General features: G+C 36.5%; 3 protein-coding genes across 4 annotated transcripts; all 3 read right to left on the bottom strand.

Annotated features, from left to right (window-relative positions):
* Positions 1 to 33: 33 nt before the first annotated feature.
* LOC130730767 (TMV resistance protein N-like) lies at positions 34 to 2843 on the bottom strand. Its single transcript, XM_057582864.1, has 3 exons — positions 2129 to 2843; positions 549 to 1656; positions 34 to 445 (listed from the first exon to the last, which is right to left on the bottom strand). The coding sequence occupies exons 1-3, from the start codon at positions 2617 to 2619 to the stop codon at positions 200 to 202; spliced, it is 1845 nt and encodes a 614-aa protein (XP_057438847.1). The 5' UTR covers positions 2620 to 2843; the 3' UTR covers positions 34 to 199.
* Positions 2844 to 7534: 4691 nt separating this feature from the next.
* Positions 7535 to 9850, bottom strand: LOC130730765 (disease resistance protein Roq1-like). 2 transcript variants are annotated; one of them, XM_057582862.1, is made up of 3 exons: positions 9712 to 9850; positions 8797 to 9611; positions 7536 to 8459 (listed from the first exon to the last, which is right to left on the bottom strand). In XM_057582862.1, exons 2-3 carry the CDS (start codon positions 9271 to 9273, stop codon positions 8259 to 8261), a joined length of 678 nt encoding a protein of 225 aa, XP_057438845.1. In that variant the 5' UTR covers positions 9274 to 9611; positions 9712 to 9850; the 3' UTR covers positions 7536 to 8258. The 2 variants fall into 2 exon arrangements, with proteins under 2 accessions (XP_057438844.1, XP_057438845.1); XM_057582861.1 differs by having other exon boundaries at positions 7535 to 8459; positions 8797 to 9850.
* A 137-nt stretch (positions 9851 to 9987) lies between these two features.
* Positions 9988 to 11579, bottom strand: LOC130730766 (histone H2AX-like). Its single transcript, XM_057582863.1, has 2 exons — positions 10467 to 11579; positions 9988 to 10357 (listed from the first exon to the last, which is right to left on the bottom strand). Exons 1-2 carry the CDS (start codon positions 10674 to 10676, stop codon positions 10133 to 10135), a joined length of 435 nt encoding a protein of 144 aa, XP_057438846.1. The 5' UTR covers positions 10677 to 11579; the 3' UTR covers positions 9988 to 10132.
* Between the last annotated feature and the right edge of the window lie 442 nt (positions 11580 to 12021).

Below are 12021 nucleotides of genomic sequence, written 5' to 3'. Positions count from 1 at the left end.
TATATATATATATGTGTGTGAGAGAGAGAGAGAGAGAGAAACTAGGAAAGTGACATGCAGTATAAAGTGCAGGGGGGTTTGCACTTTCCAGGTACAGCATAGCTTGAGGAGGGTCGTTGTAATTTTAAGTAACAGCTAGTGTTAATTCTGCTATTACAAGAAAAGAGAAAAATACATTTGCAAATAAGCAATGGTTTATCTAAAGTATATTGCAACAACCAGAAGTATTCCCACTATGTTGATTCTTGTAGTTTGCTCCCTTGAAGTATCCTTTCCAATTCAGCACTCTCAAATCATCTGGGAAGATCTTGGGAACTTCTGAAAAGCGTGCATTTATAATTTCAAGAATTTTGAGGTTTTCCAGATTCTTGAAACCATTTCCATCCCAAATCACTTCTTCATGTTTAGGCAAGTCAATCTTCATGATTTCAACAGCAGGACCTCCCTTCAAAGCCATAGTCACCCATGTCATGAGATATATATTCATCAAAATAGGAAACTGAAGGGAATTCAAACAGAGAAAAACCATGCAGTTCGATAGAGCGTACCATATTGTTATTAAGAACATTGAGAATATCTTGATAGAACCATAATCTTTTGCTGTTACCAGGCTGTGAACGTGATTCCCTGTGATTAAATGCCCTACCCATGTCTTGCACCAAGTCATGCATTCTAACAACACCGTCTTCTATCTTTATGTATGATTTGGAAATCAACACTTGTAAAGCGTATTTTGGAGAGAAACCACGACCATTTAACAACAAATCAGTAAGATATTCCACTTTGTAACCATTGAAGCAACATGCTATGTCAAGGAAGATTGTTTTCACATCATCATCCAAATTTTGGTAGCTGATCATTAGGAGCCCTGGAATATCTCTTGGATCATATCTTTTGTATTTGTCCAAGAGAGATTCCCATTCAGCAATTGGCTTATCAAACAAGTCAGAACCAACCAATTCCAAAACCAGTGGAATTCCAAGGGAATAACTCGCTACACTTTTTGATAGTTCCATATAAATTGGATTTGCTTCTTTATTTTCAAAGGCCTTCCAACAAAATAACTCAAAAGCTTCTTCTTCATTCAATGTCTGGAGTTTATATTGTCTGTCAACACCATGGGAATTAAGCAAATGTGTGTTCCTTGAGGTTATAATCACTCTGCTACCGGAACCAAACCAATCACAATCTCCAGCTAATGACTCCAACTCTACCATATCCCAAACATCATCAAGAATCAAAAGAACTTTCTTTTGCCGGAGCCTGTGTTTTATTGTCGGAATTATTTCCCTTGGATCTGTAAACTTGATGTTCTTCTCATCAACTAAATCAGAAAGGAGTGTCTCCTGCAGTCTGACTAGGCCAAGGTCATGCGATTTCTGGCTAACATCAGCAAGAAAACATATGCCTTCAAACTGACCAGAAATCGAACAAAATACAGCTTGAGCAAGTGTTGTTTTTCCTATTCCACCTAATCCACAAATCCCTACCATGATGGTTTTCTGGTCAGACTCCAACTCAAGAAGTGTTGTTACATCATGCACCCGAGATTCCAGTCCAACTAGGTGGTTACCAATATTATGCAGATGGTTGCGATTGATTCTTCTGGAAACCTCTCCAATAATCTTTCGAATAAAGGTAAATTCAGACTTAGACCTGTCAAATTACAGAAAATGAAATTGTGATTGCTAATTAATTTGAATCATTTTTTCTTTTCTTAATGAGCTAGTTTGTTACTTAGGCGTTTAGTTAGTTGTGAGTTGGTTATTAGTTTGGTCGATTTGGTTCTTAATTAGTAGAGCATTTGATCTGTGTGCAGATTTGGATTCCCTCATGTGTTAATCTCACATGACATACATACGACTATGTCATGTGAAAGAAAATAGAATGATACAAAATTTCTGAAATGGTAGTTTACAAAACAGAGGAAAAAGTTTGGTTGAAACCTCATTTAATTTCCACCCATACCCACAAATAGATATAAAAAAAAATAAGTGAATTGATAAAAAAGGAGCTAAATAGAGAAACAATAATTGAAAATTGAATGAAAAACAGTGAAGTGTAAATAAATGAATCAAAACTCTCAACCCACAAAAATGTATCATTGAAATAAAAAATATATACATACCCTTGTTGGATATGCCAGCCAGACAAATCAGCTGCATCAGCTAAAGCCTGTCTCCATTTTTGCAGTTTGGGTTGGTCAACGCGGTGGTGGTCTTCATGCTTGGCCATGGCATCACCATAAGTCCCTACCTGATACCTTACATGTGAAGGATCCACATCCACGAACACTGGCAAAACCAACCGATCGTGACCCTTGCAGCAATCTAAGATGTGGACAAGTTCATCCAAGCAATAAGCTGAGAAAGCGTAGTTTGGTGAAAATATCACTATGCCAATCATGGATTCTTCGATGACTCTGAGGAGGGAGGACTTGATCTCTTTCCCTCTTGAAAGCTCATCGTCATCGAAGAAGGTTCGGATTCCTCTTTCTTTCAGAGATTTGTAGAGAACGCTTGTAAATCCATCACGAGTATCCGCTCCTCTGAAATTCAGGAACACGTCGTATGCCCATCTACCTGTTGAATATGGAAGAACAACTCCTTCTTTAGCCATTGAGCACTGATGAATTAACACAAACAATTGCAAGACAACCTCTGCAACTGACTCCCAGAAACAGGGTCGCAGGTATATAATTAACAAATAACTTATGCTGAAATCACTTTATGACGTTCACACAGATTATTACATGTTTTCTTAAACAAATCAAACTGGGACTTGGGATGACAAGCGTCACATGGTGCTGTTCTTAAAAAACTATGGGGTTTTTATATGAAATAATGCTGGATGCTCATTGAGTTATTATTACTATATGCTTTCTTAAAACAAAGTAGCTTACAGCTAGCACGCACAATATTTATATTTTATATGAATTAAATATTTTTTTACTAAGCTCATTGAGTTTAATATTATGTTTCAACCACGACCTCTTGCAAAAGTGTGGACTATACACAGGTCCACCTATCATTAGTTGAAATTTAGTTTTTCTCTTATTACAATAATAGAGACAATAAGGATTGAACTATGAACCATTTAGTAAAAGAGCCTCTAATCCATGTCATGAACCAATTTGGAAATTTGGAATAGGCACTCATAAATAGTTTTATATTATATTTTTAACAACTACACTTACACTACTGGGGTTAGGTTTGCTAATATAACAGCTATGGTGAAGTAACACATTCACAAGCACTCCTTTACTAGATTTATATACTCTCATGTGACATGACAATATTAAATGCAACATTGTGATTATCTCTTTAAAAATATGTAAAGGGTCTCACATAATTAAAACATATGACAAGAGAAGATAGATGCAAGACTTTAATATGAGAAAAGAAGAGAAAGTGTTCACGTGAGAAGAACTAGATTCCTAGTTTAGTACTTAGCCTTTAACTACTTTGCGAGGCATGCATTTGCAAGTAGGTCATGGCCTCATGGGGAAGTAAACATGTCATGGTTTCTGGGTTGCTTGCCCGAAGTATCCTCTCCAATTCCACACTATAATCATTTGAGAACTCAGAGAAACATCTGAAAAGCGTGCATTTATAATTTCCAGAATTTTGAAATTTCCCATATTTTAGGAAAAAAAGTATTTATGAAATCAATCTAAATTTTGTAAATCAAGCTAGGTGAGGACAAGTTAAAATCAGAAAACTATTCCGTCTGGATAATTACACTTCATGACTGCGACCAAACTTAACAGTAGGTAGTCCCATTCAAAATTCTAGGAGATGAAAACAGAATATCCCTTGAATAAGGTCAATTCTTAATGCAAAAAAACAATGCTAAAACATCGAAAATTATCCCATAAGAAATGCTGTAGAAAAACATTAGAAGTGCCCCTCATACAGAGAAACAGGATGTGATCAACAGTACGTACTAACAAAGTTTGCTACAGCGTCTTATAATTAACTTGAAGAGCTTACCAAAGCCACAATCAAATTCAACCATTACAACATTTGCCTAATCAATGTTTGGAAAAAGTATAAAAGAAACAAGAACAATTCAAAAGCAATAGCCTTGAGAAATCAAAGGCAACCAGTAAGTAGAATTCAGTATTGAAAATTTAAAGAAATTCCAGTTTATAAGAAGAAGACCAAGGAAAACAACATTAGTCACAGAAGCTGAAAACCAAGAACCGACACATATATAACACGATCCATCTAATAAAAAATGACAGAAGTACACGAGGAACTTGAAAACCCAGAAAAAGGATTCGAGTTCAATAACAAATCAAGCCAAGTTCAACATAAAACCAAATCAAGTCTATAGTAAATTCTTACTTATCAGTCTTTATCAATTATCACTAGTCGTTAAGCATTATATAAAAGCTATTAAAATCCAAGCAAGTTCAAGATACTACCTCTTCAAGTCTTTACCACTTATCACTAACCAGTACATCAAAGGCAATTAAAATCCAAGTTCAAGATGTTACCGGCTTAACCATTGATTGCAAACCATTACAGAAAACAAAGGCAATTAAAATCTGATCAATTTCGAAAAGGAAAAAGTACAGAACCAATAAAGAACAAAATTTCAGAGTTTAGTCACAGCCAAAGATTAAAGAAACTCCAAATTACCATCAGTTTTTACCACGGATTGCAAACCATTATCAAAAACAATTAAATTCCAAGCAAGTCTGGTATGATCACATAACTAACAAATTCTTATCAGAAATGTTTCTGAAACAGAAATAAATTTGAAAAATATGAGCATGTAAAAAGCAGCGACAATAAATTGCATACTCCGTATAGAAGAAAGTTGAAGCAGAGAAAAACAAAATAAAAAATGCAAATGCCTTTTTTCATGACAATTAGTTCAGCTCATTCAAGTGCAATAAAATATAGGCAAAGGCTACGGTGCATAACCGGTCCAAGTGATGTATGGTTACATAAGCAAAATGACCTGCTATTTCCAATTTCCAGGTAAAAGTGGTTTTTCACTTTTGGCCCATAAAACATATGAGTGAAATTCACAAAATTGCAAATAAGGACAATTCAACTTAATTATGTTCTGTATCATCTCTGCTCAACATTCATCCTCTTATTCGAACATGGGCATCATCATCCCTATCATTATTCTCCATAGATTAAAATTTGTCCACCTCCAATCTCTCTTTTTGTGCATTAGCTCATTCTTACATATCATTTTCCATGTGTATTCTTCAATTCCAATTGACTAGCAAACATTTTGGTCTTTTCTTCTATGTTATTCTCACCTCTATGGATGTTAGTGAATCCTCACAACTTTGCGGCCATGAAATTCCAGTTCTACTGTTTGATTACAACACCAAAGCAAAAGATTTTCCTCTCAAATAGGGCCACATTCAATTTTACCTTTCAAATATTGAAAGGGGGACATAGCCTCCTACTTTGAACCGCACATGCTTCCAATACTGCATTAATTATCTTGTTTTCGTTTCTGGATTATTGCCTAACATTCATTATTTGGGTTCAACAAGTATGTAGACAGCCAAACTGGACTACAGGTTATATTTTGTGTTCTATAATTTGAATCTTTCCAAAAAAATTGGTGGAAACAAGCCATCTACCTACGGAAATGTTCTGTAATACATGAAGAACACGAACTTAATTAGAACTTAGAAGATGGAGATTGGAAGGATCCGGAAACTAATCTAGTTTATGGTTGAAGAGTAACCCTTGAACTCTCCATAATATTGACCGGCAGCAGGTTTCACCACGCTTGTTGATAGTGACACGACCATTGCACTCCAATCACCCCCTCCATTCACAGGCCAAACCCACAAAAAGCATAAAATTTTAAGTCCAAAGCGTTCAACATTGTTGTGGCCGAGTGAAGGTGGTTCCTCGACATCCAAGGTCGTACTCGTTTCCATTGTTCTGTTTTTGTTTCAGCGAGGGTTTCAGGGTTTTGATAAGATGTGGTGAAGTCCGGGGTACAACAAGGATCAAATAGCAAAAAAGGTTGTAACATGTATTATCAGGTAACGGTAATCATTCTCAACCGTTCAATATAATAATATTAAATCCAAGGGTCAAAAGATGGTTATGCGCTCATACAAGACTTGAATGCCATTGTACCGTAGCCACTGCCTAAAATATATTGTAGTAAAACAATAGATTAGGAATATCAAACAGCCAGCTTATAGTTTAAGGCAACATACCTTGTACCAAAATTTAATTAATGATGGTAATGTTTCCACATGATCCAATTATCAAAGGCATGTTTGTAAATACATTCCATCGCTCAGAAAAGCATCCTCTGTAAGCACTAAACAAAACAAAGTAATTATAAACATGGTAACTTAAGCAAATTTAATTTCATAATCATAACTTAGATCAACAACAAAATATGGGCTTATATGTTACCTTTTTAATATGTAATCCATATCCCAGTAGCATGATTGCTAGGTTAATACTTGTCCATTCACGAAGGCAAAGAAACAAAACAAAGATTATATAACCAACTTGTGATGAAATTTCCATTTCAGTAGATTCGGTGCATTACAAGTATCAGCAATACCAGCACCAAAATCAAAAATTATCTCACAGTACGAGACGGCAAACAAACAACAAGCGTTCCGCACAACCATAACAATAGGCAATGAAGAAAAAACCCAAAAACACACAAAAATTCCAGTGGAAAACAAAAGCTAGTATAGGCCAAACCATGAAATTTGATTTGCTTTATCACAAAATGAAGAGCTATACACCCTCTAATCTCAATACATCACTTGACCAACCAAAATAACAACTACACCAATCAACCATTTTTTCACGAGGAGTGAAACTACAAACCCTAAATACATAACCAGGACTCTTGACTAGCAGATCCAATCTCCCCCTTCCCTTTCCCAGCAACCTTCTTAGGCAACAAGTCCTCATCGTACCTCACCGCAAGCTGAATATGCCTCAACAAAAAAAAGAGGCCACATTAAAGCAAAACAAGATTAGGCAATTGCACTTTGACAAAACAGCATCATAAAACTGGTTTATTATAATTAAATTATAACTAGAAATCAATTCCTCTGCTGCAGGCTTGAGCACATTTCATTCCCTCGAAATATATTCTACCAGCATAGAGTATTGTGCATAGCTCTATTTGTTAGAAGCAATTCCACAATAGTTTTGGACAGCTAGAAAAGAAAAATAATGAACCAAAGCAAAGCAACCAACAAATGGACCAACCTTTGAGCATTCCTTTGAGCACACCAGGAATCTTAAAAAGACTCCAGTTCGACAGCTCCAAATTGTGACGCAGTGAGGTTATTGCATCACCATCAGGTTGCAACATGCTATGTTTCGACGCAATTCCACAATGTTATTGCTTCGATAACTTCATAAGAACACTAAACTCAGCTCATTTTCATCTTCTATCTCTTGTTGATGGAGGAAAAAAAGAAACAAACACATCAAAAGCATTAAGATGGTTTATTACTAACAAGTAACAATTATTTTTTCAAAAGAGGAAAATGAGTAGAGATTATAATGAAAAACCCTTGTTCAAATGACCCAGTCAACACTGAATGTTAAACATTACTTTTATTTACTTCAAAGAGTGAATCATGCCCATGGCAGGGTTCAATGATGAAACTGAATTGGTGCCAGAGTGAAAGAACAAAAATACAGAACACGCGTTAACATAATCATAACAAGGACACAAGAAGCAGAAACGCAAAAGCACATAAAAGCTCCAGTGGAAAACGAAAGATAGTTTAGACCAAAACATGAAATTCAATTACTTTATCACAAAATGAAGAGCTATACACCCTCTAATCTCAATACATCACTTGACCAACCAAAACAACAACTACACTAAGCATCATTTTGTTCACCAAGAGTGAAGCTATCAACCTTACATACATAACTAGAACACTTGACTAGCAGATCCAATCTTTCGCTCGCAATCGTTACAGATCCCATCAGCTTGCTAAGCTCCTCATCATTCCTCACCGGAAGCTGAATGTGCCTCGGAATGATCCTCGACTTCTGGTTGTCCCTCGCAGCGTTCCCAGCAAGCTCCAAAACCTAAACCCCCAAAAACAACAACACCAACATCAGATCACAAACTGAGGTAGCGAGCGATGAGGCCGACGGGGAATTGAAGGCCGGCTTTGGAGGATCTGGAGACGGATTTGGTGGTCTTGAGTTTGCCCCTTCCTCCCTTTTTGGTTGTGGTTTGAGTAAAAGTAAAATGCAACGAGTGAGAATTCACTGGTTCGCTCCTCCAAAGTATCCTTTCCAATTCAACACTTTCAGACTGTTTGCGAAGATCTTGGGAACTTCTGAAAAGCGTGCGTTTATAATTTCAAGAATTTTGAGGTTTTCCATATTCTTGAACCCGTTTCCATCCCAAAGCACTTGTTTATCTTTAGGCAAGTCAATCTTCATGATTTCAACAGCAGGACCTCCCTTGAAAGTCATAGTATAAGTCAGTGTCACTATATCTTTCATGAAATAAATGTTACAGTTTTTTTCAGAAGAGCAGATATATATATATATATATATATATATATATATATATATATATGTTAGGAATTTGATACAAATACCCAGTGAAATCCACAAATATTCATTATCAAGCATGTTGTTGCTTGCATGTATTTTACTGCAAATTAAGTGTCACCAACATATGCACAAATGGTGGAAACTGGAAAGCCATGTCACAAAACATTATTGATCAAAAGAGGAAACTGGAGGAATTTCAAACAGAGAAATACCAGGCTGCAGATATATAGATAGAACGTACCGTATTGTTTTTTAGGACATCAAGAATGTCTTCATAGTACCACAATCTACTGCGTTTACCAGGCTCTATAGGTGGTTCCTCCTTAACAATTGACCTACCTATCATCTGTACCGTGTCATGCATTCTAACCACACCACCATCTATCTTTATTAATGATTTGGAAATCAACACTTGTAAAGCATATGTTGGAGAGAAACCACGAGCATTTAAAAACAAATCAGTAAGAAAGTCCACTTTGTAACCATTGAAGCAACATGCAATGTCAAGGAAAACTGTTTTCACATCATCATCCAAACCTTCATAGCTGATCTTATGAAGGAGCCTCCAAATACTTTGATCGTCCTCACCATGACTAAGGTAACTGTCAAAAATGTATTTCCATTCAGAAATTGGCTTACCAAACAAGCCAGAACCAATTAATTCCAAGACCAATGGAATACCTTGGGTATATCTCACTATACTTTTTGATAGTTCCATATAAATCGGATCCACATCTCTACTTTCGAAGGCCTTCCAACAAAATAACTCGAGAGCTTCTTCTTCGTGTAATAGCTCGAGCTTGTATTGGTGATGAACGCCATGGAATTTAAGCAAAAATGGAAACCTAGTGGTTATGATGACTCTGCTACCAGTACCAAACCAATCATGGTTTCCAGCTAATGAGTCCAACTGCTCATCATTGCTAATATCATCAAGAACCAACAGAACCTTCTTTCCTCGGAGCCGGCGTTCTATTGTTGGAAATACTTCACTTGCATCTGTAAACTTAATGTTCTCACCAATTATATCCAAAAGGAGCGTCTCTTGCAGTCTCACTAAACAAAACAAAGGAACCAAAATAAACAGTAGTTTAAGCAAATTTAAATTCAAAATCATAAACTTAGATCAACAACAAAACATGGGCTTATTAATTACCTTTTAAATACTGTAATCCCTATCTCAGTAGTATCATTGCTAGGTTAATGCTTGACCATTGACAAAGGAGCAGAAACAAAACAAGGATTATAAAACCTGTGCATTACCAGTATTGCTGATAACAGACAATCATTAAGAAATTTTATAGCCGAAACCAAACATTATCTCACAGTAAGAGAACCCAAACAAACAACAAGCATTCGGCACAACCATAACAATAGGCAATGAAGCAGAAACCCAAAAGCACATAATAAATCCAGTGGAAAACCAAGGCCAGAACATGAAATTTGATTAGTTTTTCACAAAATGAAGAGCTATACACCCTCTAATCTCAATACATCAATTGACCAACCAAAACAACAACTACACTAATCATCCATTTTTTCCACAAGAAGTGAAACAACAAACCCTAGATACATATCTAGAACTCTTGACTAGCAGATCCAATTTCCCCTTTCCCCTTCCCAGCAACCTTCTTCGGCAACAAGTTCTGGTGAATCTTCGGCAGAACACCACCGCTCGCAATCGTCACATGCCCCATCAACTTGCTCAACTCCTCATCGTTCCTCACCGCAAGCTGAATGTGCCTCGGAATTATCCTCGATTTCTTGTTGTCCCTTGCAGCGTTACCAGCAAGCTCCAAAACCTAAAAAACAAAAATCCCCAAAAATTAAGAAAATCAGATCAGAAAAAATGAAATGAAATTGAAAGAAATTGCAAACAACGAAAGAGGATGAATGATGAAGATGATGAACCTCGGCGGCGAGGTATTCGAGGACTGCGGAGAGGTAAACAGGGGAGCCAGATCCGACGCGCTGGGAGTAGCGGCCGGCCTTGAGGTAGCGAGCGACGCGGCCGACGGGGAATTGGAGGCCGGCTTTGGAGGATCTGGAGACGGATTTGGTGGTTTTGGGTTTGCCTCTTCCGCCCTTCTTGGTGGTGGTAGCAGCTTCTGTGGAAGACATGGTTTCAGGAATTTGAATTTGCTGAAGAAGATGAAGATGAAAGAGTATGTTGTGAATGTTCAAACGCTTGGGTTTGGTTTATATAGAGAGCGACTCTGGATTGTGATTGGATGAGAGAGGTTCACGCGGATCGCCAGCGTGGCAACAATACTCGTTTTTTGAGTTTTGAGTTTGCGCTCTCGCGGGAAATATGAATTTTCAGATTTATTTCGCTTCAAATTTGTCGCTCATTGTCGTTTCAAATAATATAGGTCGTCGTTTTATTTCAATGCATAGTCATAGAAAATATTGTCATAGTTTTTTATAAAAAAATGTAAATGGCGGGCTTAGCCCACTTCACCCCCTATATTAGCTGCTAACCCATAAGGCCATAATGCTTCAGAATCCTTATGGATTATCCAGACTTGTTTGGCTAGGCCGCAATTTAGATTAAACAAATCTTTGAAACTTGGCTTCCAAAATTTGTTTTTATTAGTCCAATTCTTTCAATGAACACCCTTAATAGAAAAATATTGTCATAGTTTGCTACATGTGATGATATTGACTTTTTTTTTTGAAACATGAAATTCAAATATAGTGATTAAGAGAGGGACTAATCCCATTAATAAAAACCAAGGTCCTGGAAAAAATAAGTCAATCGAGGGATCGCAGAAGCAAAAACCTCTACCATCATAACTAGCACAGCCCTCAAACCACCTTATAAGTAAGGGTGGAAACAAGTCAGGCGGTTCAATAGGGGCTCGTCAGAGGTTTGGTCTGACTTGACTCGTTTATTAAAAAGGTTGGGCTTAAACTTTTTAAAAGGCTTAATAATTAACTAAAAATGTCAACTCCAAGCTATCATAAAAAGCCTATTTGGCTTGATAGGCCGGCTTGTTTATCTATTATTTTTATTAATATTATCAATAAATATAATATAATAAGAATTTTGAATGTGGTGCTCCTCTTCTTCATTCTTTTTTATTTTATTTTTATGTCATTATTTATATGTTTAAGACTTAAGACATATTGTTATTAAATGATTCATGTTTAATTTTAGTTGTTTGTTTTAAATAACTGAGTTTTGTTCTTTAAAATGTGAAATACAAGTTTTTTTATTTGAAAATGAAATGCAATGATATATAAAAAGGTCTATTAGCCCGCCGGTCTATTGGTCTTCTTTAGATGAAATTGTCTGTTAATTAAATAGGTTTTTAAGTAGGCTTGTAAGCCAAACTATGCTATATAATAGGTCATATCAGGCCTTAAAATTCGGCTTGTTGACAAGTCACAAGTCAGGCTTGGGCCACGAAAATAGAATGCAGGGAGGCTTGCAGGGTCACACAAAGTCTGGCTTGACTTGACC

Source organism: Lotus japonicus, chromosome 1, assembly GCF_012489685.1.
Source record: "Lotus japonicus ecotype B-129 chromosome 1, LjGifu_v1.2".
NCBI classification, from domain to species: domain Eukaryota; kingdom Viridiplantae; phylum Streptophyta; class Magnoliopsida; order Fabales; family Fabaceae; genus Lotus; species Lotus japonicus.
The sequence above is the reverse complement of the archived record's forward strand: the minus strand, read 5'-3'. Positions and strand labels throughout refer to the sequence as shown.

Excerpts from the sequence above, each read along its gene's own strand:
- LOC130730765 (XM_057582861.1), bottom strand. The coding sequence starts at position 9,672 with ATGATTTTGAATTTAAATTTGCTTAAACTACTGTTTATTTTGGTTCCT. Across the intron at positions 8,460-8,796 it reads ATGTCCTAAAAAACAATACG|GGAGGTCCTGCTGTTGAAAT; the intron begins GTACGTTCTATC and ends ATGACTTTCAAG.
- LOC130730767 (XM_057582864.1), bottom strand. The coding sequence starts at position 2,619 with ATGGCTAAAGAAGGAGTTGTTCTTCCATATTCAACAGGTAGATGGGCA. Across the intron at positions 1,657-2,128 it reads GGCTGGCATATCCAACAAGG|GTCTAAGTCTGAATTTACCT; the intron begins GTATGTATATAT and ends GTAATTTGACAG. Across the intron at positions 446-548 it reads ATGTTCTTAATAACAATATG|GGAGGTCCTGCTGTTGAAAT; the intron begins GTACGCTCTATC and ends ATGGCTTTGAAG.
- LOC130730766 (XM_057582863.1), bottom strand. The coding sequence starts at position 10,676 with ATGTCTTCCACAGAAGCTGCTACCACCACCAAGAAGGGCGGAAGAGGC. Across the intron at positions 10,358-10,466 it reads TCGAATACCTCGCCGCCGAG|GTTTTGGAGCTTGCTGGTAA; the intron begins GTTCATCATCTT and ends TTTGTTTTTTAG.